The sequence below is a fragment of the Oryctolagus cuniculus genome, chromosome X (genome assembly GCF_964237555.1).
Source record: "Oryctolagus cuniculus chromosome X, mOryCun1.1, whole genome shotgun sequence".
Taxonomy (NCBI): domain Eukaryota; kingdom Metazoa; phylum Chordata; class Mammalia; order Lagomorpha; family Leporidae; genus Oryctolagus; species Oryctolagus cuniculus.
The window spans coordinates 40429977-40454516 of record NC_091453.1 but is presented as its reverse complement, the minus strand read 5'-3'; the positions used below and the strand labels follow the sequence as shown (position 1 = coordinate 40454516).

The 24540-nt window shown below is 39.2% G+C and overlaps 1 protein-coding gene across 3 annotated transcripts; it reads left to right on the top strand.

The window, feature by feature from the left end:
* The first annotated feature begins 1691 nt into the window (after positions 1–1691).
* LOC100348347 (spindlin-2) lies at positions 1692–14733 on the top strand. Of its 3 annotated transcripts, XM_070066805.1 has the most exons (3): positions 1692–1896; positions 13020–13165; positions 13779–14733. In XM_070066805.1, the coding sequence occupies exon 3, from the start codon at positions 13790–13792 to the stop codon at positions 14564–14566; it is 777 nt and encodes a 258-aa protein (XP_069922906.1). In that variant the 5' UTR covers positions 1692–1896; positions 13020–13165; positions 13779–13789; the 3' UTR covers positions 14567–14733. The 3 variants fall into 3 exon arrangements, with proteins under 3 accessions (XP_069922906.1, XP_017205499.1, XP_069922905.1); XM_017350010.3 differs by lacking the exon at positions 1692–1896 and having other exon boundaries at positions 12655–13115; XM_070066804.1 differs by lacking the exon at positions 1692–1896 and having other exon boundaries at positions 12655–13165.
* Positions 14734–24540: the final 9807 nt, after the last annotated feature.

The following is a 24540-nucleotide window of genomic DNA, read 5'->3' as shown; positions in this document are numbered from 1 at the left end:
TTTTTTAGCTCAAATTATAAATCAAGTACAGTTTTTGGGACATCAGGTATAAGTGCGAAGCTCTTTCCAGATTATAAGATCCACTTGATCGTCCAATGGAGGAGTTTTCACCTAACCTTCAAGCGCAAGCAATTAATCCACAGTGCAGTAAGATACTCAAAAATAAATGTCAACAGATAGGAACATACACAAACACACACACACATGCAAACAACAGCATTCAAAAAGTTCATGGCAAATAGAATATAGCCTTAAAGAGCAATTATATGTTGATCCAAAGAGGTTTTGAAAACATTATTTGAAAATATTGGAAGAAAACACAAAAAAGTTTCATGATTTGATAGTAAAAACATGCAAAAAATTAAGGAAAATAAAAATATACAAAATAAATCCCATATGGGCACTGGTTTGAGACTCGGATGCTCCACTTCTGATCCAGCTCTCTGCATGGCCTGGTATAGCAGTAGAAGATGGCCCAAGTCCTTGGGCCCCTGCACCCGTGTGGGAGACCCGGAAGAAGCTCCTGGCTCCTGGCTTCGTATCAGCACAGCTCCGGCCCGGCTGTTGCAGCCAACTGGGGAATGAACCAGCGGATGTAAGACCTCTCTCTCTCTCTCTCTCTCTCTCTCTCTCTGTGTGTGTGTGTGTGTGTGTGTGTGTAACTCTGACTTTCAAATAAATAAAATAAATCTTAAAAAGGAAGAATGAAACTGGCATCATATGAGTAGACTATTGTTTATAGCCCTTGTCTATACGCCTATGAAACCATGGTCTTTGTACCTTTTACCTGTTTAACATGATTGTGAGTGGTACACTAAGCCTGTGATTATAAAGTAAGTTGAAATTATGTTATTGAAAAGATTAAAAGAAACAAAGGAAAGAACAAAGGAGGGGTATTGAGGGAGGGAAGGAGAATGAGAAATATGGTTATCTTATCAAAATTGTGTCAATATAATGCATGATCTCTGTACACTTTATATAAAAATTTTAAAATAATAAAAAACAGATTATTATGATTGTGAAAGGTCAATCTATAAAAAGGGAGAAAATATCCAGAATAAACATATGCAATCTCAAATTTGCAAGGGTTAATCTTATGATTATATAATAAACTGAAACAGATTACTGTCAAGATTAAGAGTGGGAATAAGGAGGAAGGGGCAAGAAGGGTGGGAGCATGGACAGGAGGGTGTGGTGGTTAGTATCACTATGTTCCAAAATCTGTATATATGAAATACACGAAGTTTGTAAATCTGAAATATATTTTAAAAATACCTCTACAATATAAATTAACAAAACAGTAATGAAAGAGAAGTCACAATATAACAACTCTCATGGCCATTGACTTAAAGAATTAAAATTAAAATCAATATGAAAATATCAAAATGTACATATACTCAATTGAATCCCCATTAAAACATCAAAGACACAATAATCAATGAAACATAATAAAAATACCAGAAGTGTAGACAGCCTTTAGACAAATCAAGGCCAGTCTTGGCTTGTGGAGTTCTTGGGATAAGAAAGTCACATACTCCCATCCTGAAGGAGGATGCTAATCAAGAACAATTTGTTAAAATTATCTGTGTTACCAGAGCCCCGATAAGTTGCTTGTGTATGTTGTTATCTTTTGTGCTTCTTTGTGCTTCTTTGTGCTGGTTATGTATAAATACCACCGAGACATTGGAATAAATGAGCCTTGATCAGCCTTGTCTTGGCTCCATTCTCTGTGCCCTTGTCCCTCTTTTCATTCCCGCTCCCTCTTTCAGGTTCCATTCGACTGGTGCGTCGGCCCACACAAGTGGCGCCTGAACAGGGACCTGAATATGAGAGACAGAAGTGAGGAACCCCACCATAAAGGCTGCAGCGAAAACACAGAATAATGAGAGGAAGACGGTAAGTACCCAATACTGCTTGCCTCCAGGATAGGTGTGAAAGGGGCAATTATGGGACAAGCACAAGGTAAGCAGGCCATGATAAAGGCTATAAAGACTCCATTACAGATGCAGAGAATAGGGTTAAAAAGTGAGCCATATAACAGTTCATTGATGCTATAGAAATAGTCAGTCCCTGGTTTGCTGAAGAAGGAGTCCTGGATGAGCAACATTGGGATTTTCTCAGAAAAGATTTAAATGCACATTTAAAGAAACAAAGCAAGCCATGCTAAAGGCTGTAAAAACAAGGTAAGCAAGCCAGTAAATGCTGTGAAAACTTTATTGTAGATGCAGGGAATAGGGTTAAAGAAACAAAACGTAGAGCAATTTATCAGTGCTGTTGAAAAAATTAGTCCTTGATTTGCTAAAGAGGGTATTGTGAATGAAAGTCTAACTAATTACTCTGGGAGTGGAAAATATAAATCAGTGTACACTGGACACCCCCACTCTACATTTAAATATTTCAGTTGAAGTAAATGTTAACTTTGTAAAGTTAATATTACTATGTGAAATGAGGAATTGTGGTGACAAATTGTCCGGAGTACCCATTCTGTTTTTGTATTATGTACTAACTCTACCCTATTACTGATAGGAATGCTTGGGCAGATTATGCTTGGTTTGCTTTACAAAAGAATGTAAATCAAAATATGCTGCAAATGGTTAAGATTCCACGAACCTACATGAATGTAACAATTACAGATAATAAGAGGCTACTATCATTCTGGCTAAATGGTTACCCACCATGTTCCATCCACCAAAAAATCTGTTGTCTTATCAAAAAGAGATGTTGTAAATATTTAATGAAACCCAAATCACTAATTTTAGAGTAATGCAAAATGTTAGTGCATTTGTTAATTGAACTGTGCACCTCAACATGTCTGTTTGACAAGTAACAATGCCTCAGATCTCCATGCCATGAGATCGTCTAGCCCGTTTTCAGGCTGCCTGCAGCAGCTTGAGTTGTTGTATTGGAATGGTGCTGTTTTTTATGTCCCTGACATGGGTGCCCAAGAGGCTAATTCCTCCTCAGACATGTTTCAATTTATCCTTAAAACACATTAAATATCACTGTGTTTGATTACTGGATGTATACTTGTATAAAAAATTTGTATTCTTATGATGCAACGAGCCCATGTTAATTACACCTACACCTCCATGCAACCCTAGGACCAAATGTAAGGACAGATTTTTGAAATGGAGAGGCTTGTATCTAGGTTTGGCTCTGATAAACAAGTAACTTGTCCGCCGGATAACCTTCTGCTCCTTGAGAGCCTGGCCAGTTCCCGGGAAGGAAGATAAAGGAATGTTTTCAGATAAACAGGTGGGCATGCTTTGTGTCTCGGCTCTCTGGCCAAGATCTGGGACGGGACACACTGCTTGCCTAAGATCTTGGCAATGAGCCACCCTTGTCCTTGGGGGCTTTAAGAGGGAGCCGGAGCAAGCCTCTACTGCTGCTGTTTCATCCCGGGGGAACACGCAGTCAAGCTGAACGTTAAACGTGCCTGTGATGATTGCTGATGATGCTTGATTCTCAGTATGGATCCTTTTCTGGTGCTGTGTGAAGATTGTCTAGTGATGCCCACAGTACTGTGAATTCTACAAAACATAAGTACAACGTGGATATGGATCGATTGGCTACTGTGGCTGAGGTGTTCTGTGACAGTCCCTTTAATGAAGAATTAGCAAAATGGATTCATTTAAAAACAGGATATTCAGGACCTGCCACTCTGCTTGGTATGTCATTACAAAAATCAACAAGGAGGTCTATGCCCAATATATGAGGGTACTATAAATGTGTGAAGCAGGGACATGTGTGAAAAAATTGTCCAAAATTTAAAGATCAAAATAAGACTCCTCCGGGATTTGCCCCCGGTGCAAAAGAGGAAGGCATTGGGCCAATGAATGTCGCTCCAAAACTGATAAAAAAAAAAAAAAAGGTAATTCATGTAAAGAACAAAGTTCAAAAAACTAGAAGCGGGGCCAGCCCCAGGCCCCATCCCAACAAAACCAACAAATTTTTAGGGCCATGACATTTGTTCCTCAACAGAACACCCTAAATCCGTCTATTCCCTCCACAAAGCCACAGAGGGTAATGCAGGACTGGACCTCAGTGCCACCTCCTATACAGTATTGATCCCTGAGATGGGCCCACAAGTCCTCCCTACTGGGATTTTTGGTCCTTTGCCAACTGGGTTTTTTGGTCTCCTACTGGGAAGAAGTAGTACAACTATGAAAGGGTTACAGGTTTTTCCTGGAGTTATAGACACTGACTTTACTGGTCTAATAAATATTATGGCTCAAGCCAATAATGTAACTTTAACTCCAGCACAACACATTGCTCAATTGAGCTCAATTGATTCTGCTCCCCTTCTCTTCAACTGGTAAGTCTTTTTTAAATAAAAGAGGAAATAAAGGTTTTGGATCTTCTGATGCTTATTAGATACAACCCATAACTAAGGACCGACCCAAATTTTCCTTAAAATTAAATAAAAAGTTACTCATTGTTCTTTTAGATACTGGAGCTGATATCTCCATTATTTCAGCCCACAAATTGGAAAAAGGAAATTACCATGACTCAATTAGGAGGTATTAGAGTCAGGGACTACAACAAAGTTCAGAGTTGTTACAATGGAAAGATAAAACAGGCAATATAGACACATTTCAATCATATATTCTAGGAGGACTGCTTGTTAACCTTTGGGGGCGAGATGTTTTAAACACAAATGGGGGCTTCAACGTGTAGTCCAAATGAAGCTGTTGCCACTAATATGCTTCAATAGGGTCATTTGCCAGGTAAAGGTTTGGGCAAACAACAACAAGGCATTACATCTCCAATTACTTTAACTGTTAATCATGACCGGAAGAACTTAGGTTTCCCTTGATGGCCGCTGATCAACCTGTGTCCCATGCGGAAAAAATAAAATGGAAATCAGATAATCCCATGTGGGTGGATCAGTGGCCTTTACTGCAGGAAAAGACAAAAAACTACACAGATATTAGTGGAAGAACAATTAATAGTAGGATATATGGTTTCCTCTAATTCTCCTTGGAATAGTCCTATTTTTGTTATCAAAAAGAAATCTGGGAGATGGCGGTTGCTTCAGGACCTTAGGGCGGTTAATGCTATTATGGAAATTATGGGGGCTTTGCAAACAGGTCTACCATTGCCTACTGCAATTCCAAAAAACTCTCATATTACAGTAATGGATTTAAAAGATTGTTTTTATACTATACCATTACTTCCAGAAGATTGTCCCCGATTTGCTTTTAGTGTTCCATCAGTAAATTTTAAAGAACCTATGCAAAGATGCCAATGGAGGGTCTTACCTCAAGGAATGGCTAATAGCCCTACTTTGTGCCAACAATTCGTTGATGCTGCTCTTCAAAATATTCACAAAATATATAGCAATTTATATATTATACACTGTATGGATGATATTTTGATAGCTGGACCCGAGGAATTTTTGGTGATACAATGTCTGACGGTAATGAAAGAGCAGTTATCTGCTTTTGGTCTTATCATAGCCCCTGAGAAAATGCAACTTCAATACCCTTGTCAATATCTAGGCTTCCAATTGTACCCACAAAAAATACTTCCACAGAAAGTCACCTTACGATTGGATTCTTTACAGACTTTAAGTAATTTTCAAAAACTTCTAGGGGATATTCATTGGCTTCGTCCACATCTCCACCTCACAACAGGAAACCTTAAACCTTTATTTGATAACATAAAGGGAGATAGTTCCCTAACCTCCCAACAAGTGCTTACTCCCTCAGCATGGCTGGCCTTGGAAAAGGTACAACAAGCCTTATCTCAGAGCTTTGTTTCTTACATTGATTATAATCAACTTTTAATTCCTATTATTTTGATTACAGATTATTTACCCACCACTCTGTTGTGGCAAGAGGCCCCTTTACTTTGGATATATATACAAGCTACCCCTAAAAAGAATGTTGTACCATATTATAATGCAATAGCTGAGATTATAGCTAAAGGGAGACTAGAATGTAGAAAGATATTTGGAATAAAGCCGACATGTATATGTCAACCATATACTAACAAACAGCTAATATGGCTCCTGTCTTTTACTTTAGACTGGCCTCTTGCATTAGCTTCTTTTTCAGGACAAGTTCATAATAACTATCCAGCAGATAAAGTGATACAATTTTTACGACATCATCCCTGTGTATTCCCACGAAATACAAGCTTTCAACCCTTAGAGAATGCTAGCTTGATATTTATAGATGGTTTCAACACTGTTCAAGCTTCTGTAATTTGTGATGGTCACCGTACAGGTATTAACACCCCTTTTTCATCTCCACAGCTAGTAGAATTAGCTGCTATTGCACTTGCATTGCAGTCTACTTTGGATGTAGCAGTTAACATATACACTGATAGTAAATATGTGTTCCTTTTGGTGCCTCATTAGAAACTTGTTCATTTTTTCCTGAATCCTCTGCTGCTTCTCCTTTATTTTCTCGCACTTGCACTGTCATTCAACAGTGTACATGACCTTTCTTTATAGGTCATATTCGAGCACATTCCAATCTTCCTGGACCTTTGGTAGAGGGTAATCATTTGACAGATTCTGCTCTGTGCATATATTCTATTGATACAAAAGATCATGCTTTACATCATTTAAATGCTCATACTTTACATTTAAAACATAATATTACTCGAAAACAAGCTCCAGAAATTGTAAAATCCTGTTCTACTTGCTCCATCCAGTTAAAAGTACCTCACTTTGGAATTAATCCTCTTGGTTTATTCCCCAACAACTATGGCAAATGGATATTACCATCTTCGTGGAATTCGGTAAACAAAAATATACACATATGTCTATTGATACCTGTTCTGGATTTATTTTTGCTTCCTTACATACAGGTGAAGCTAAAAAACATGTTTTTGCCTGTTGCTTACAAACTTTTGCTTCCCTAGGAACTTCAAAGGAGATTAAAATGGATAATGGACCTGCTTATATTTCTGCCTCTTTTAAAACTTTTTGTGTAACTCTTTTTTTTTTTAACTTTTATTTAATGAATATAAATTTCCAAAGTACAGCTTATGGATTACAATGGCTTCCCCCACATAACATCTCTCCCACCCGCATCCCACCCTTTCCCACTCCCTCTCCCCTTCCATTCACATGAGGATTCATTTTCGATTCTCTTTATATATGGAAGATCAGTTTAGCATACATTAAGTAAAGATTTCAACAGTTTCTTCCCCCCCAAACATAAAGTGAAAAATAATAGATGAATTTTAAGTGATGATGAAATCAGATCAGACCTATTGTCATGTTTAATCCCAGCGAGATCCAGTTGGGAATTGCTAATTTCTTCTTTTTTTTTTTACAGAAGATCAGTTTAGTATACATTAAGTAAAGATTTCAACAGTTTGCACCCCCATAGAAACACAAAGTGAAATATACTGTTTGAGTACTCATTATAGCATTAAGTCTCAATGTACAGCACATTAAGGACAGAGATCCTACATGAGGAGTAAGTGCACAGTGACTCCTGTTGTTGACTTTACAAATTGACACTCCTGTTTATGGCATCAGTAATCTCCCTATGCAGCAGTCATGAGTTTCCAAGGCTATGGAAGCCTTTTGAGTTCACCGACTCTTATCTTGTTTAGACAAGGTCATAGTCAAAGTGGAGGTTCTCTCCTCCCTTCAGAGAAAGGTACCTCCTTCTTTGAAGACCTGTTCTTTCCACTGGGATCTCACTCACAGAGATCTTTTTGCCAGAGTGTCTTGGCTTTCCATGCCTGAAATACTCTCATGGGCTTTTCAGCCAGATCTGCATGCCTTTAGGGCTGATTCTGAGGCCAGAGTGCTGTTTAGGACTTCCGCCATTCTATGAGTCTGCTGTGTATCTCACTTCCCATGTTGGATCACTCTCCCCTTCATTTATTCTATCGGTTAGTATTAGCAGGTACTAGACTTGTTTATGTGCTCCCTTTGACTCTTAGTCCTTTCATTACGATCAATTGTGAACTGAAATTGATCACTTGGACTGGTGAGATGGCATTGGTACATGCCACCTTGATGGGATTAAATAGGAGTCCCTTGGTATGTTTCTAACTCTACCATTTGGGCAAGTCAGCTTGAGCATGTCCCAAATGGCACATCTCTTCCCTCTCTTACTCCCACTCTTATATTTAACAGTGATCACTTTTCAGTTAAATTTCAACACTTAAGAATAACTGTGTATAAATTACAGAATTAAACCAGTCATATTAAGTAGAACAGACAAAAAAAAACTACTAAGAGGGATAATGTATTAAGTTGTTCATTAACAGTCAGGGCTATGCTGATCAAGTCACCGTTTCCCATAGTGTCCATTTCACTTCAGGAGGTTTCCTTTTTGGTGTTAAGTCCGTTGTCACCGATCAGGGCGAACATATGGTATTTGTCCCTTTGAGACTGGCTTATTTCGCTCAGCATGATGCGTTCCAGATTCCTCCATTTTGTTGCAAATGACTGGATTTCGTTGTTTCTTACTGCGGTATAGTATTCTAAAGAGTACATATCCCATAATTTCTTTATCCAGTCTACCGTTGATGGGCATTTAGGTTGGTTCCAGGTCTTAGCTATTGTGAATTGAGCTACAATAAACATTAGGGTGCAGACCGCTTTTTTGTTTGCCAATTTAAATTCCTCTGGGTAAATTCCAAGGAGTGGGATGGCTGGGTTGAACGGTAGGGTTATCTTCAGGTTTTTGAGGAATCTCCAGACTGACTTCCATAGTGGCTTGACCTGTCTGCATTCCCACCAACAGTGGGTTAGTGTCTCTTTTTCCCCACATCCTCGCCAGCATCTGTTGTTGGTAGATTTCTGTATGTGAGCCATTCTAACTGGGGTGAGGTGAAACCTCATTGTGGTTTTGATTTGCATTTCCCTGATTGCTAATGACCTTGAACATTTTTTCATGTGCCTGTTGGCCATTTGGATTTCCTCTTTTGAAAAATGTCTATTGAGGTCCTTGGCCCATCTCTTAAGTGGGTTGTTTGTTTTGTTTTTGTGGAGTTTCTTGATCTCTTTGTAGATTCTGGTTATTAACCCTTTATCTGTTGCATAGTTGCAACATTGGAATTCCAATGGTCATACACAGAAATAGTGCCATCCTAAGGAAGAAAATAAAACATCATTTCTGTTTCTCTTTCTTAGGGTAAATAAACTTTTTCAGAATTTCTCCAGCAAACATATTATTATATGTAATTGACGATTATTAAATCACACTCCCAATGGTTTTTTTTTATTTTTTAACTTTTATTTAGTAAATATAAATTTCCAAAGTACAGTTTATGGATTACAATGGCTTCCCCTCCCCATAAATTCCCTCCCACCCGCACCTCTCCCATCTCCTGCTCCCTCTCCCATTCCATTCACATCAAGATTCATTTTCAATTATCTTTATATACAGGAGATCAATTCAGTATGTATTAAGTAAAGATTCCATCAGTTTGCACCCACACAGAACATAAAGTGTAAAATACTGTTTGAGCACTAGTTATAGCATTAATTCACATTGAACAACACATTAAGGACAGAGATCCTACATGAGGAGTAAGTGCACAGTGACTCCTGTTGTTTAATTAACAAATTAACACTCTTGTTTATGGCATCAGTAATCTCTTTATGGTTTAAACAAATGCTTCAGAGTGAAATGACATCATCATTATTAGATTAGACTAACCTTTTGAGGTAGGATGAACATTGGAAATCAATGGCTGTGGCCAACAGAAGCACAAAGTCTCTCCTTTTAACTTGATTTGACTCCATTTTCTTTTCTGTGGTGTTTTTATTCTCAGTCTCCAGATGATGCTAGAGTAGGTTGAACTTAATTCTCATATCTTCAGAATCATTCACAGGCAATGGAAAATATTTGTCTCATGACCAGAAGTTCATGCATAATATCATTGTGCTTCATTGTATATGATTATGTTGAATGTCTGTTCCTAAACCAGTCACTCTAGCCGTAATTCCATGCTATGAAAAATCAGGCTTAAGTTGTTCCCAATAGAAGAACTGTGGCACCATTACCCAAAGTTTGATTGAATGCTAAGTTGAACTTTCAATTGATGTCTATTACAATTCATTAATTTTTCATCTCAGAATCTATATAAACCTTTCTTGCCTGAAGTGTACATCCAAAAATATTTTCAAGGTCTACTTTCTTCAACTACTGGTGGACTGTGAACTGTTAATGTTGATTAGTAAAACATCATTGCAAGAAAATTGCTTCATTGACTTTTAAAAGAATAGGTTCGTCAATTTTGAACATTAAATAAATTGGGTAGTAGAGTATGTGCCCTTTTGCTGTCTGCCTTCTGTTCAACATATTTGTGAGATTCATTCATGTTGCACATAGTTGTAGCTTGCTCATTCTAACTGTTGAGTGATATTTCAATGTGCAAATATACTGCAGCACATCCAGGATATTGTTGAAGGACTGTTGGATGATTTTAAATTTTGAGGGAAAACAAATAGTTGAACATATTTTTAAAAAAATGTTTTAAATCACTTTAATGTGGTTTGATTGGCATCTACAAAAAAAACCCTGTAGATTGGTGTATACAATTTGACAAACACATATATTCTATACTAAACAATAGGGCTTGGGATTTCAGTAATAGGAAACTAAGTAACGCATAATAACTTTCCCATTAGGGAAACTATAGAACCTGGACAAAATAGTAAAAGCATAATTTTAATAAACTATGTTAAAAATCAGGAAGATAAGGAAAATTTGTTCATTCAACACATGGGAAAAACAGACTCATGAAACTGAGAATTTGGTGGAAGTTTCTTTCCTAAGGAAGTTTTCTTATGCTTAGAGCAACTGCTTGTTAAAGTTTGTGACTGCATACTGAGCAACTTACTCAGAAATTGGAATTGAGGCCCTATGAAGCCTAATGCACTTCTGTTTGGAACTCCAAATAACAGTGATATCCAGAGGTAAAGGTTAGCTATAAAAAAAAAGCACTTCACAAAAACTACAAAACGTCTGTAAACTACTGTCCATAAAAATAAAAATTGTATGAACTTTCACGTGCTTGAGAGCTAGGTATTGATATTTAATCTCTTTCTCAATGATAATAATTAGTATTTTAAAATAAGTTCATATTTTGTTAAAAATATTACTGGCCTTGTTTTCACTTTTAGGAAATATTTTATTGTCTTCACCTTAGCATCCCCTGAATCATAGATCAAAAGTAACTATTAAAATTCATATTGTTTACTGTATTGTTCATTTCACTTTTATTCTATTTATTTACTTCACTTTACTTTCAAGTAGATCAAATATTTATATGGGGATGAATTTAGTATTAAATCTTCTGCAATCAGGACCAGCACCATGGCTCACTTGGTTAATCCTCCACCTGTGGTGCCGGCATCCCACATGGGCGCAGGGTTCTAGTCCCGGTTGCTCCTCTTCCAGTCCAGCTCTCTGCTGTGGCATGGGAGGGCAATGGAGGATGGCCCAAGTGCTTGAGCCCCTGCACCCGCATGGGAGACTAGGAGGAAGCACCTGGCTCCTGGCTTCAGATTGGCACAGCGCAGTCCGTCGCGGCCATTTGGGGAGTAAACCAACAAAAAGAAGACCTTTCTCTCTGTCTCTCTCTCTCACCGTCTAACTCTTTCTGTCAAATAAATTTAAAAAAATCTTCTGCAATATACTTAAAGATTCATCACAAAATTACCTAAAAATATTCAACATACATTCACTGATTTACAAAAACACCATTTTCTCCTAATTACTTATCAATTAATTTTTTCAAAGCTTTTCATTTAGATAAATAAATCAAGTCATCAGTTACTGTGAGAAAATTATCTTAAAAGTCTAGTAATGAGAGAAAAATCAAATTGAGCATCACTGTAAAATTGACCTTTATGGACCAAGGGCCATAAAACTTGTGCCAGATACTCAATTAATACTGGTCAAGTGAAAAGAGAAGGAAGGGTTTCAAAAATATCTAATATCCTACTGTAGAAATCTTTACTTAATATATGCTAAACTGATCTTCTGTATATAAAGAGAATTGAAAATGAATCTTGATGTGAATGGAAGGGGGGAGGGAGAGGGAAAGGGGAGGATTGCAGGTGGGAGGGAAGTTTTTTTTGGGGGGGAGCCATTGTAATCCATAAGCTGTACTTTGGAAATTTATATTCATTAAATAAAAGTTAAAAAAAAATCTAATATCCTGAGAAAATGCTTTTTATATAAAATGGCATGACACAAAATTTCATAAGGAAAATTATCTCAGTTTTATAAAAGCATAGGAAAAGGACAAACAAGATCATGAGTTTTACTAGTATGTATGAGGCCACGGGAACGGGAGGTGGGATTGAAATTATTTCCTTCTTGTCAATTTCTTGAAATTTATACATTGAACAAGGAATAATTTTTGCATAAAGGAAAAGGAAAAAGAAGGAAACAAAACAAAACCAAGAAAGACCACACACGAAAAATCAGGTAAGAAAACTGGGAGACTGGACACAAGCACATTTCTTTCTTCCTACCCCAAATCATTTTAATTGACAGGAAAGGCGAATTTATGTATAAAGAGTAACTCCACAACAGCACTGGGACAATGAAAAGGCGAGTTCTGAGGTGATGGGAAGCAGATGGAGCAGGAACACTGAGAGAGAGGAAAGTGAATATGAGAGTGAGAACCAAGAGGCCCTGTAATGGGGAATTGGAGGGACAACGCAGTGAGAGTACTGTTGTGTGACCAGGCATATATAGGATAAGTAAAGGGGTGGAGCCAGGGATAATTGCTTCTCCAGGGCGCAGGGCAGTGGTGGGCGTGGGCTGAGGGTGGGGGGCGAAGGGGGGGGGCGCAGTGTTTGCCAGGAAGGGGAGGCCTCTCTCCTGGCAGGAAGCTGCGCTACGGAAAGAGGGAGGAGACTGCGGCTGAGGCAGAGGCTGGTGGAAACCTGATGTGGCAGAGTGGCTGCTGCCGCCAACTGGGAGGTAGAGGGCGAAGGAGCCAAGCACTGGGGAAACAGCCTTCCTCTTCGCCTGCTCCGCCGCCCTCCTAGACCCACTAATCCCCTGCGAATCCTCTGTTAGGAGCCCTGGCAAACACTCACTGGGTCAGTCGCCTGCCAATCCTCGCTCGGCACAGGATCACAGAAGAGACAGCAGCTCGGTGTCGGATTTGAGCACGTGAGGCCAGATATCCCCTGCCCCGGACTCCAGGCAGGGCAAGGCCATTGGTGGGCACCCAAAGGAGCCGGGGAGGGAGCAGGGGGATGGGATGGAATCCCACGTAGCAAGTGGGGTAGAGAGGGGCATCCGACGATGGTGGGGGCGGGGAAAGCACAGTGGGGAACAGAAAAGAAGGTGGTGTTTAGTAGTCAAACAAGGAGTGAGTACAGGAAGGCAAAGGCGGTGCTGGGTGGCAGGAAGCAATCTGTGTGGGAAAGGGGCATGTAGACAGAAAGATGGGCACTCGGGGCAGGAGAGCAGATGGTGTTGGTCAGGTTATGGAGAGAGAGGCACCTTCCAGCAAACCTGGATTGGGCGCCAGTGACTAAGGGGCTCGGAGGGGAGGAGGGACCGGGTGAAGTGCACAGCACACTGAGCAAGAAAGAGGGGGCCCGCCTCCTTCTGCAGAGTTGCTAATTCCAGCCAGCACTACCTCTTCAGCACTTCCTCACAGCCTAAATGAGTCTAAGAGGGAGAGCACTGCAGGAATTCAGTCAGGATTTCCAGCATTGCTGCCAGGTGCATGGGGAAAATTTAGGCTCCGGCACAGAGTACATAGATGTCGCTATGGGGAGAATTTCAGCTTTTGATATATTGGATATTTTTCTGCCCTGTCTCCAGCCCCTGCAGGCATGAAGACCCCCAATGCACAGGAGGCCGAAAGACAACCAACCAGGGCAGCTGCAGGACGGGCCACTGGGTCTGCAAACATGACTAAGAAAAAAACTTCCCAAAAGAAGCAGAGGGGCAGACCTTTGTCCCAACACCGCAGGAACATTGTGGGTTGCAGAATTTCTCACGGATGGAAGGAAGGCAATGAGCCCATCACGCAGTGGAAAGGAACCGTTCTAGATCAGGTGCCTATAAATCCTTCCCTTTATCTGGTGAAATATGATGGAATTGACTGTGTCTATGGACTGGAACTTCACAGAGATGAAAGAGTTTTGTCTCTTAAAATTCTTTCTGACAGGGTGGCATCATCCCAAGTTAGTGACACCAGCCTTGCAAACACCATAATAGGAAAAGCAGTGGAACATATGTTTGAGGGTGAGCATGGTTCTAAGGATGAATGGAGGGGGATGGTCTTGGCCCAAGCACCTATCATGAAAGCCTGGTTTTATATAACCTATGAGAAAGATCCTGTCTTGTACATGTACCAGCTTCTAGATGATTATAAAGAAGGTGATCTCCGTATCATGCCAGAGTCCAGTGAGCCTCCTCCAGCAGAGAGGGAGCCAGGAGGAGTTGTAGATGGCCTGATAGGGAAACATGTGGAATATACCAAAGAAGACGGCTCCAAAAGGATTGGCATGGTGATTCACCAAGTGGAAGCCAAGCCCTCTGTGTACTTCATCAAGTTTGATGATGATTTCCACATCTATGTCTATGATTTGGTGAAAAAATCCTAACTGTTAGGGTAAAATTTACTACATTTGTGAAGACAAGTTTAAAATTTGTAGACATTAAAAAAAGTTGCTTTTCAGTGTACTGAGATTTAAGGGTCCATGATTACCCAGCATCTTTGCCATCATAACTTTTGTTTTGTTCTGAAAAATACAAATTCATGTGGACATGACATGCTGTGTGTAAGCACTTTGTTTTGTTGAGCAGTTTGGGTGTGTTTAGAGGATGGGGCATGAAAGGAAGGAACAGCTGTCAATTCAGACTATGAATAAAGTTCAGCTAGTATCATAATCAGTCATCTAAAAATGGAATGGGACTTAGCTGCTCTGGTCTGGAAAGGGGAGGGGAAGGAACTAGAGATGAGCTGTGGGGGAAGGGAGGGGAGAATATGATTGCCTAGCAAGAGAGGTTCCCTGAGGGGAGGGTTTTCCTATGACACAGGGAAATATCCAACTAGGGGGAGGTGAAAACAAGAAGGAGAGTGAGACTTAGAAGGCACCAGACAGAATAAATTGAGCAGAAGAAGACACACAGAAGCATAGCAGAGGTCCAGAATGGGGTTGGGGAAGATTGACAGAGATAAAACTGTCAGGGATCTGGGAACTCTATTAAATAAACAAAGGAGAGTTTTTGTAGGAGTGGGAGGGATTGAGGAAGGTGGAATTCTGAAAAGAAAGACTGACTGAGAGAGGGAAAATAGAGAAAAAGATGTTGGGAGTGGGAGCCAGGAGAGATGGGGAGATTCAGGATAATGTTGGGTCTTCTGACAGAATCCATGTGTCCCTTCCTTGCTAGGAGCACAAACGAAATGTCAACTGTCAGAGGTGGTCCAGATAAGTTAAACAGGAGCCAAGCTTATACTGACAGGTTTTTCTTCTTTCAGGGATTTTTTGTGCCACCTCTGCTAAGCAGAGCCTCAAAACAGCATTAGCATGCTAACATGGTGCTCCATAAGTACTGCACTGTGGGTTGCATTCTCATTTTTCCCAGAGGACTCAGGTGCAGAAAATCTTAAACCTGAAGGTATTTGTTCATTTTCCCTACACTGGGAAAAGGATAATTGTGGAGAACGGATTAGCGGGGACTCTTAGAACTTAATATATGTGTCCCTTGTGTTTAAAAATATTTTAAACAGAAAATGAATAAGCAGTCCCTTCCTTGCTCTTCCTCCTGCTGGAATGTTCTTTGCCTCCCTACAGAGGAGGAAAATGAGAGGATTGAACCTTATGTCTCACTCCAGGGTTTGAGGAGTACTTGAACATCCATTCTTATGGCAGTTGCCTAAAACCATTGGTGGTTCCAACCAGTGCATCATCAAAATGAGGTCCTCTGCCCCTGGAAGCCTCATTCTGGTTATACCACAAAACCTGTGGACACTGGCCTGTCACAGGTGACTTCTGGCCAGTCTTGTCTACCAAACTCATGGGGAGCTCTGATGGAAGTTTTTGCAGTTGTCTGTTTCCACGTGAGGTAGATCCATTGGGAAGTCAGCCTGGTAGTGGTGACTTTATACAACTAACTTTTTCAGCTATATAGTTCAGCATGTGCAGAGGGGGGTTGGGGGTGGTGAAGGGGCAACTTAATAAAGTTCTTCAGAATCACTGTGTCCTTCTAATACTCTTTCCCTTGTTATTCTCTAGCCCTTCTGAAATCTTTCTAAAATGTTCTGTTTTCTGCATCCTCACCCTTCAAAAAATTATGTCCTTGTCCTAAAGCAGATCCTTGCTGCCCAGCGGGGAAAGGTGAGGAGCTTCTGGGAGTTCAAAGAAGGTGTCAAGTCTAGGCAATTAAAGAAGTTTATTCTTTCACCCTACATTGACCTGAATTTGATCACCTCAGAATTACACAAGCCAAGCTCTCCTCATCATAGGCAGGGTTGTTGTTTGGTGGTGGTGATTGAGTGTTGTTGTTGTTCAGGTAACACCAACAGCCAAGTGGCCAGTTTTATCACAGCTGTCATGTTTTGATGTTAATTGTGTTTTCAAGATTTTCTCTTCTAAATTAGGTACTTGGGATATTTGGGGGATTTCCTATAATGATAATCCCTTTCTGGTTTCTCCTGAAAACAAAATGCAATGAAGTGAAACAAAAGAACAAAACATGAAGACAGAATAAGGATCCACATTGTAACAAGGATGCAAGTAGCTGGGTCTGAGGTAGCACTCAGCACATTTCAGACTCAGAATGCCCTCTCCAGTTAGCAGCACCCTTAACTAGAGTACTTCACTCTAGTAAAATGCACATTTTTTTTGTCTGGGGAACTACATACATGTAATTTTGGGGCTAGGTCCTGGGAAAAATTCTGTCCCTGTTTGACTTGCCTTGGCTTATTTGCTTTCTAATTGACTTTTTCACTTTCATCCAGGAAATTCTTTGGGTGCGCTCTCTGTCTAGCATTCTTCTGGGCAAAGGTGTTGATGATAAAGTGAAAACAAAAGAGGCAAATTTTAAAAATCTTACTCAAGGGTTTCTATTACAGTGTGGAAAACAAACAGTAGCCAAGACAAATAAGTAACTACAACATATTTTCATAGTGACAAGTACTAAGAAGGAAAAAAATAAAGCAAGGGACAGGAGAATGAAATTACAGTGTGTGGGAGCTAAAATTAGAAAGATGGGGTAGCCAGAGAAGGCTCTAGTGAGAGCTAGGCTTTCTAGTAAATCCATGAGGCAATGATAGCACTATTCCTTTTGCTGTGTGGGGAAGGAGCATCCTGATAGAACCATAATTAATTTTGAGGCCCCATGGCTGGAGTAGGCCTGGAATGTTCAAGGAACAGGGAAGATGTCATCTTGGCTGGAAGTGAGTGAGCAAGATAGAGACTAGCAGGAGGTGATTTCTGGGAGATTATGGAGATGGAGAGGCAGGTAGATTAGAGCCTTGAGAGGTCTAGAATGGAATTTGGCTTTATACCAAAGATGTGGCCCAGGTTTTTGTATATTTATACTAGAGGAGTGACTTCAAATGTCTTTTTTTAAAGGGTCATTTTAGTTATTCTGAATAGTTTTATAGAGCAGAAAAGAATGCAAAAAAAGAGCATCCTGTATATAAATAAGACAGTAGAATGACCTCGAATCGGAATTATATTGGAAAGTTGAATCAGAATAGAGCTGACATTTCAGAAGAGTATTGAAAAAACATTGTAATAAATGATGCTGTATCAATTGCTTATGTATGTTAGGAAATAAATCTTTTGACCACAGTTTAAATACATTATAAATTTTATGTGAGGAAAAAAGTTACCACCTTAACTTTCAATAGTTTCAAATTAAAATCAGAGCACATTTTTTTCCTCTAGATATTGGCATGATTTTATTTAAATCCACAAATGTTCAGGTACTGGAGGAAATTTAGATTCTTTTTATTTTAATATATGCCACTCCCTAAGTTCATAAATCAACCAATGTGAAATACAGAAAAATAAGATAAGGCTGTAAACTTGGATAGTAAAATGCATTGTGGGACAGCAGATTCAATCTCTACCTGCAACACTGGGGCATCCCATATCATTGGTTCGATTCCTGTCTGCTACACTTCGAGTCCAGTTCCCTGCTAATATGCCTGGGAAAGTAGTCAAACATGGCCCAATTCCTTGGGCCCCTGCACCCATGTGGTTAGAGCCAAATGGAGTTCAGGGCTCCTGCCTTCGGCCTGGCCCAGCCCTTTCCATTGTGGCCATTTGAGTTGTAAACCCGGAGATGGAAGGTCTCTTTCTCTTTCTGTTTCTTACTTTCTCTGTGTAACTCTGCCTTTCAAATAAATAAATATAATTTTTTAAATGCATAAATAAATGTATTCAAAAATATGTCTGATAAAAGGTGGCCTAGAAATATGAGCTGTCAATGCATAATATACACTACATAGCCAGTAAAAGTACTTTTCTGTAATCTCATCCTTATCATTTGACTCTTTTTAATGATTCATATAGTCTCAGATACTACATACTTTATTTAATTTACATGTTTATTAGTTTTTCTTTCCTGTAAATATATATGTTTTCCTGATTTATATTCTCTAATGCATTCCAAGTATGCATGAGTGTGTCTGGCATATATAGGTCCTTAACAAGCATTTATTTACTATTAATTTCAGCAGCATTCAGAAAAACTGGAAATTAACATGAAATTTTTCTTATGTATCATGTCAACATGTATGAAGTTTGAAAGTATGTATTGGCAACCAGGTAAATGTGTCTTAATGATTCTTAAATTATTTGTGGGAGGGTAAGTTGAAGATAAATAGTTTATTGTCTGTAGGTTTGGTGAGTCTATATTTCCCTGATTTCAGATTTTTGCATTGTTTTTTTAAATTTATCCACAGAGTAAGATTATTTGTTCTTTGATTCTGCTGTCTAAAAATTTTTCATTTATTTATTTTAAAGGATAACAGAGAGAGGGAGAGACAAAGATCTTCCATGTACTGGTTCACTCTCCAAATGCCTGCAACAGTTGGGGATGTAACATGCTGAAGCCAGAAGGTAGAACTACATGTGAGTCTCCCACATGGGTGGCAGGGACTCGAATATTTGAATCACTATCTGCTGCATTCTTATGTGCATTAGCAGGAAACTGGATCAGAAGCAGAATAGCAGGAACTCAAATCAGCATTCTGATGTGGGATTTGGGCCTCCCACTGGACAGCTTAATCTGCTGTGCCACAACATACACCTCTGATTTCACTATCTTTTGAAGGATATTTTTTTAAAAATCTATATGTGCTAGAGATAGTGATTTCCTTCATAACAAAAGGTAGGGATTCTTACTGCAGCATAACAGATGCAGTGACTCTTTCTATAGGGAGGTGCAGGTATGTTTACTCTGTTAGAAAATATTTGGATCCTTAAACTAAGCATTCATCATTTCTAATGCAACCTACTATGTACATACCAGGGTACTAAAAAAAGTTCATGGAAAATAAAATTAAGTGATAAATGTATTTTAGTGCATGGGATTCTGAAAAGCCTGCATAGTTTTTTCACAATATGGATTTTCCATGAAATTTTTTGAAGTCTCCTATGTGTCAAGTGTCCATTGCACATCATTATTGTAAGTGAGGCTTAAGAATCTAGTGTAAATTCTGATATCCTGTCTATTACAATGGCTGTGAATAATAAACTACTCATGAGGAAAAACTCAGAAGATTTCTAAAGGATAAGTACCAGGAAATACATTCAAAGACTGATTTTCACCCTACTTTTTTGTTGCAAACTTAGCTCTAGCTAAAGCAACTTGACCACCAATCTGTTGGTTATCTTCATGACCACTGCACTATGACAAATAGTACTAAAGCTGGTCCTGAATTGGCAGTTTTCAGCCCTTCTCAACTGACAGTGATAGACAAATAAAATCACACTGAGAGTAAAAAGAAGGAAATTACAGGCATTCTAAGTAGAACACTGGTGAATAATTATGACTTTTGCTATTTTGCAGGGTAAATGATATAGACAAATAATGCTTGAAAGCAAAGAATAAACAACTTGGATGTCTCATGGTTTCATCCTTTGGATGATCATGCAAACTTCAGGTACATTAAGAAATAACAATAAATAAGCAAAGCTGCTTAGGTGGAGTTTTTGTTTACTTGCTTGTAATGATTACTGGTTGATTAAAGGAGTTTTGGCTTCCTTAAGGAGATTTTTAAGACAAGCAAAATCATGTGTATGCCATGTATGATTCATTTTTGAATATTTTATTTATACAAAGGGAATAAATTTCATATATTTCATATATACAGTTTTAAGAACATGAAGATACTTCCCACCTTACCCTCCCTCTTCCTTCCTTTCTTATTTCTCTTAATTTTCACAATGGCATAATTTTAGTTTACCTTGTAATCACAAACATGATACTCCACTAAATAAAGAATTCAACAAGTAGTAAGTAGAAAAAACATTGTTTCTAAAGAGTATAAACAACGGCTATAAACAATAATCAAATCTCAAAAAGCATAGATGATTCATTTAATAGTATACAGGTTCCTCCATCTCCAGATTGGGGATATATGCTGACAATGTTACCTACTGAGAAATGAGAAACTGACCCAATAAAATGTAGAAAAATTGTTATGAGACCTGAAACAAAATTCTAACATAGAAACTGTTTAGTAAGCTGTGCAATATTCTCTACTTTTGGAGCACTATAACTGTAATGAGACCCTTGAGCTATAAATCCCTTTAACTGGATTTTGTGGCACAGTGAAATTATCTTCTTCCTGGGATACCCCACCCCATATTGGAGTGCCTGGTTGAAGTCCTGACTACTCCATTTTTGATCAAGCTTCCTGTTCATACACATCCTTGGAGGCAGATGATGGTTATATTACTTTAGTTACTGCCACACACAGGGGAGACCCAGATTACCCAGATTGAGTTCTGGGTCCCTGGCTTTAACCTGGTGCATTCCTGGCTGTTGCTGGCATTTGGGAAGTGAACCACTGAATGGCAGAGCTCTCTCTCTGTGTCATTCTGCTTTCAAATAAATAAATAAATATTTAAAGCTCTGTAGCAGATGATTTTACAACTGGAGTCTCTGGCAAATGAAAGCAATGTCCACTTAGAGGTGTACCTTGGGTATTTTGGATCCTCTTCTTGACAAAGCTAGCAGATATACCCCTTTTGAAATGCCACTTTTAGTTTTCTACTTGGCCCTTTCCAAAACTGAACACCTCAAACATGGAAGCCTCATGTACCTCTCCAGCTTGATGTTCCCTTTTGGGGATTGTTGATTCCAACTTAATATCTATAATAGTAAGAAAGGCTCAAAAAGCCTCACTTGTCAAAAGTAAAGATAATATCTTATACACTTTACATGAAAAAGTAGCTGTTAATCCTTTCAGGGAATTATTTCCCATAATGGTAAAGTATATGAAAAGTAAAGCTGCAAACTAAATGGGGCTATTGATTCACAGACCATTGGGCCTCATTTACTGATGGTTTGTATACTCTGAAACGTCATGATGTCCAATGGTCTACTGCATTATCTTCAATCTAACTGCCAGTTATGTAAAATTAAAAGCAGATACAATTATTTTCTTCAAGGGCCAGAACTCCAGGTTATTTTGAAAGATCTGGATTATTTTTCCCTAGAAGAAATTTGTTGTATTTTAATGGCCCATGAGATATAAACAATGACCTGGTTGTTTGATCTGCCATTGGCAGAACTACAGAATTACAGACTAAAGACACCTCTCTTTGATGTTGTAAACTAATTAAAATTGTTGCTGCTCAAACCATCTTTGTCGCTCATATATATGATGACCACAGTAGTAGATCAGTGGTCAGACCAAAATCAAACTCCTTGCTGGGAACTCATCACCTTGATTGCTATAATTCTTAATCTATGACCATAATGGACAGAGCAACACATCCATCTACATAAATAGGATCAAAATAAAGGACTCTTTCAGATGCAGAGGTTACTAGTCACCTGCCAGACTTGTGGTTTTTCTAAATCTTACTTACTACCAAGAGCAGTCACATTACATTCAGTGTTGCCTCCTCATGCCCACTATACCTAGCACATTGACAAATTTGATTGACAAAATAGTTTTTTGCCTCCTTTAACAATTATCAGTTGTGTATCACCACGGTTGACAATTTTTCTGAATAATAGTTCTATTGTTCCAGCCCAATCAGTCAATACTGAGCATGGTATTATAATCACTGAACTGAACATATGAGATGTTTTTATTTTCTTGACCATTTGGAGTTCACAATGGGGCAGCTTACATCACAAAAGTCGATCAATTGTGGTATAATAGTGAAAGTATTAATGGACCATCAATGCTTCCTACCATACACAAGCACCTGAAATTTTAAAAACAGCTTTATTACCATATGTTTCACCAATTTAAAAGGTATAATTCAAAGCTTTTTGTCACATACAGATATGTAGAATAAACATCACAGTTAACTTAGATTGTTTTCCTTACCTCATAAGGAAATCCTATCCCCTTTAACTATCATCCTTCCAAACCTCCCATCCCCCACCCCAAGCAACCAAAAATTATCTTATGTTCCTATATATTTGCCCATTTTGAATATTTCATATAAGTGTATATCATGTAGATATTAGGACATTTGTTACTGGCTTACTTTAATTAACATAATATTTTCAAATTTTATCCATGTTTGCATGTTCATTTGTGGTGGAATGAGAAAGCCATGCCAAGGTGGCCACTGGCAGGCGAGCGTCAATTACTCAGGAATGGCTTTGAAACCCACCTGGCAACGGAGCCTGCCTGGCAACAGGCTGTGATTGGATGGATTTGAAACCCGCATGGCAAATGGAGTCTGCCTGGCAACAGGCTCTGACTGGATGGCTTTGAATCCCACCTGGCAATGGAGCCTGCCTGTCAACAGGCTGTGATTGGATGGCTTTGGAAACTGCCTGGCAACAGGCTGTGATTGGTTGGGGCATAGACCACCCCTTGACCGGATTGGCTGGTCTTGGCTATATAAGATGTTGTACCAACTGAAATAAATGAGTCTGCGGGCTGCTTGCCTCAGGCCCGCTTTCACCTGACTCCCAGGGTCTGTGTGGTGACTCCACGTCTCTTGCCCTCACCATGCTCCTCCTCTCAGAAACGAATCCACTGCAACATTGTTGAGAAATCAACTGCAACATTCATTCATCTTCATAAAAGAGCAGCAATCCACTAAATAGTTGTACTCCATTTTGCTAATTCATTCACCCCGTGATGGATATTTATGTTGTTTTCAACTTTCAGATATGAATAATGTTATAAATATTTGTATACATGTTTTTGAACATGTTTTGTCTGAATATGCATTTTCATTTATCTTATACTAAGGAAAAAATTAGTGAGTCATATAATAATTCTAAGTTAATTTGTTTGAGGAATTTCTAGTTTGTTTTCCAAAGTACCTACAAGATTTTACATTCCCACAGGGAGTGCACAATGATTCCAGTTTTTCCAGATCCTCCAAACCAATTGTTAAGTTTTTAGTTGCAGCTGTTCCAGTGTATGTGCTATGGTGTAGCTTTTATTGTGTTTTGTTTTTTTTTTTTTTTTTTTTTTGCATTTCCACAGAAACTAATGGTGTCAAGCACCATTTCATGTACTCATTGGCTATTTGTATACATTTTTGGGGGGGAGAAATATCTACTAATATCCTTCTCCTAGCTTTAATTGTGTTTTCTGTTTATTGTTGCTTGTAAGAGTTCTTTACAAATTCTAGATACAGATTCCAGGAAGGCTGAATAGAGAAAAAACACGCTGCTTTTGGACAGGGGAAAATAGCAAAAGTAAATCAGAGGAAGTGCATTTTCAGGTGAGAGTTGGAGAGAAGTTTGCAGTGGAAATTCAACAGAAGGAAGAGGGATGCCATGGGGCAGTGTGGAAGCTGCAGAGGCACAGCAATGAGAACAGACATCACACACAACCCACACAGCCAGGAGCTGAAGGAGACACCAACTTTGGAGATCAAGCTGAGAGCAGACTGTATCAAGCCATGCCAGTGATGACATTGCCTGAGGGAGAGCCTTGAGGACCACACTGTCTTTGAGTATGGCACAGAACACTGGTGGGGGGGCAGGGTACCCACATAATTTAATGAAAGAAAAGCACATTTCTTTCTAGCTTCCCCCCTAAAAGGGCACCTGGCAACTAACTGGTGGTGAGACCACCAGTTAACACCACTAGAAGCTACAGTAGATTTTGTGCATGCATGTGGCCAAGGGATTTTACAGAGGGAAAAAGCTGTGTTCCCCACTTTAAATCAGGCTGGGAAGGTGGACAATGGGCTGGGCACCCATATAGAATTGTGAGGTGTGCCAATCCTTTCAACATAGCACAGACTGCAGGGCTCAAACTGCCAAGATAGAGAACCCACTGACAGCTGGCTCTGGGAACGACTGCTCTCTCTGTGAATGAGGTAGCATCCTTTGCAACCCTGTGACTCTGTGGGCCTTGTGTACTGTAGCTGTTGGAATTCAGCAGTGGCACAATAGGGCATGG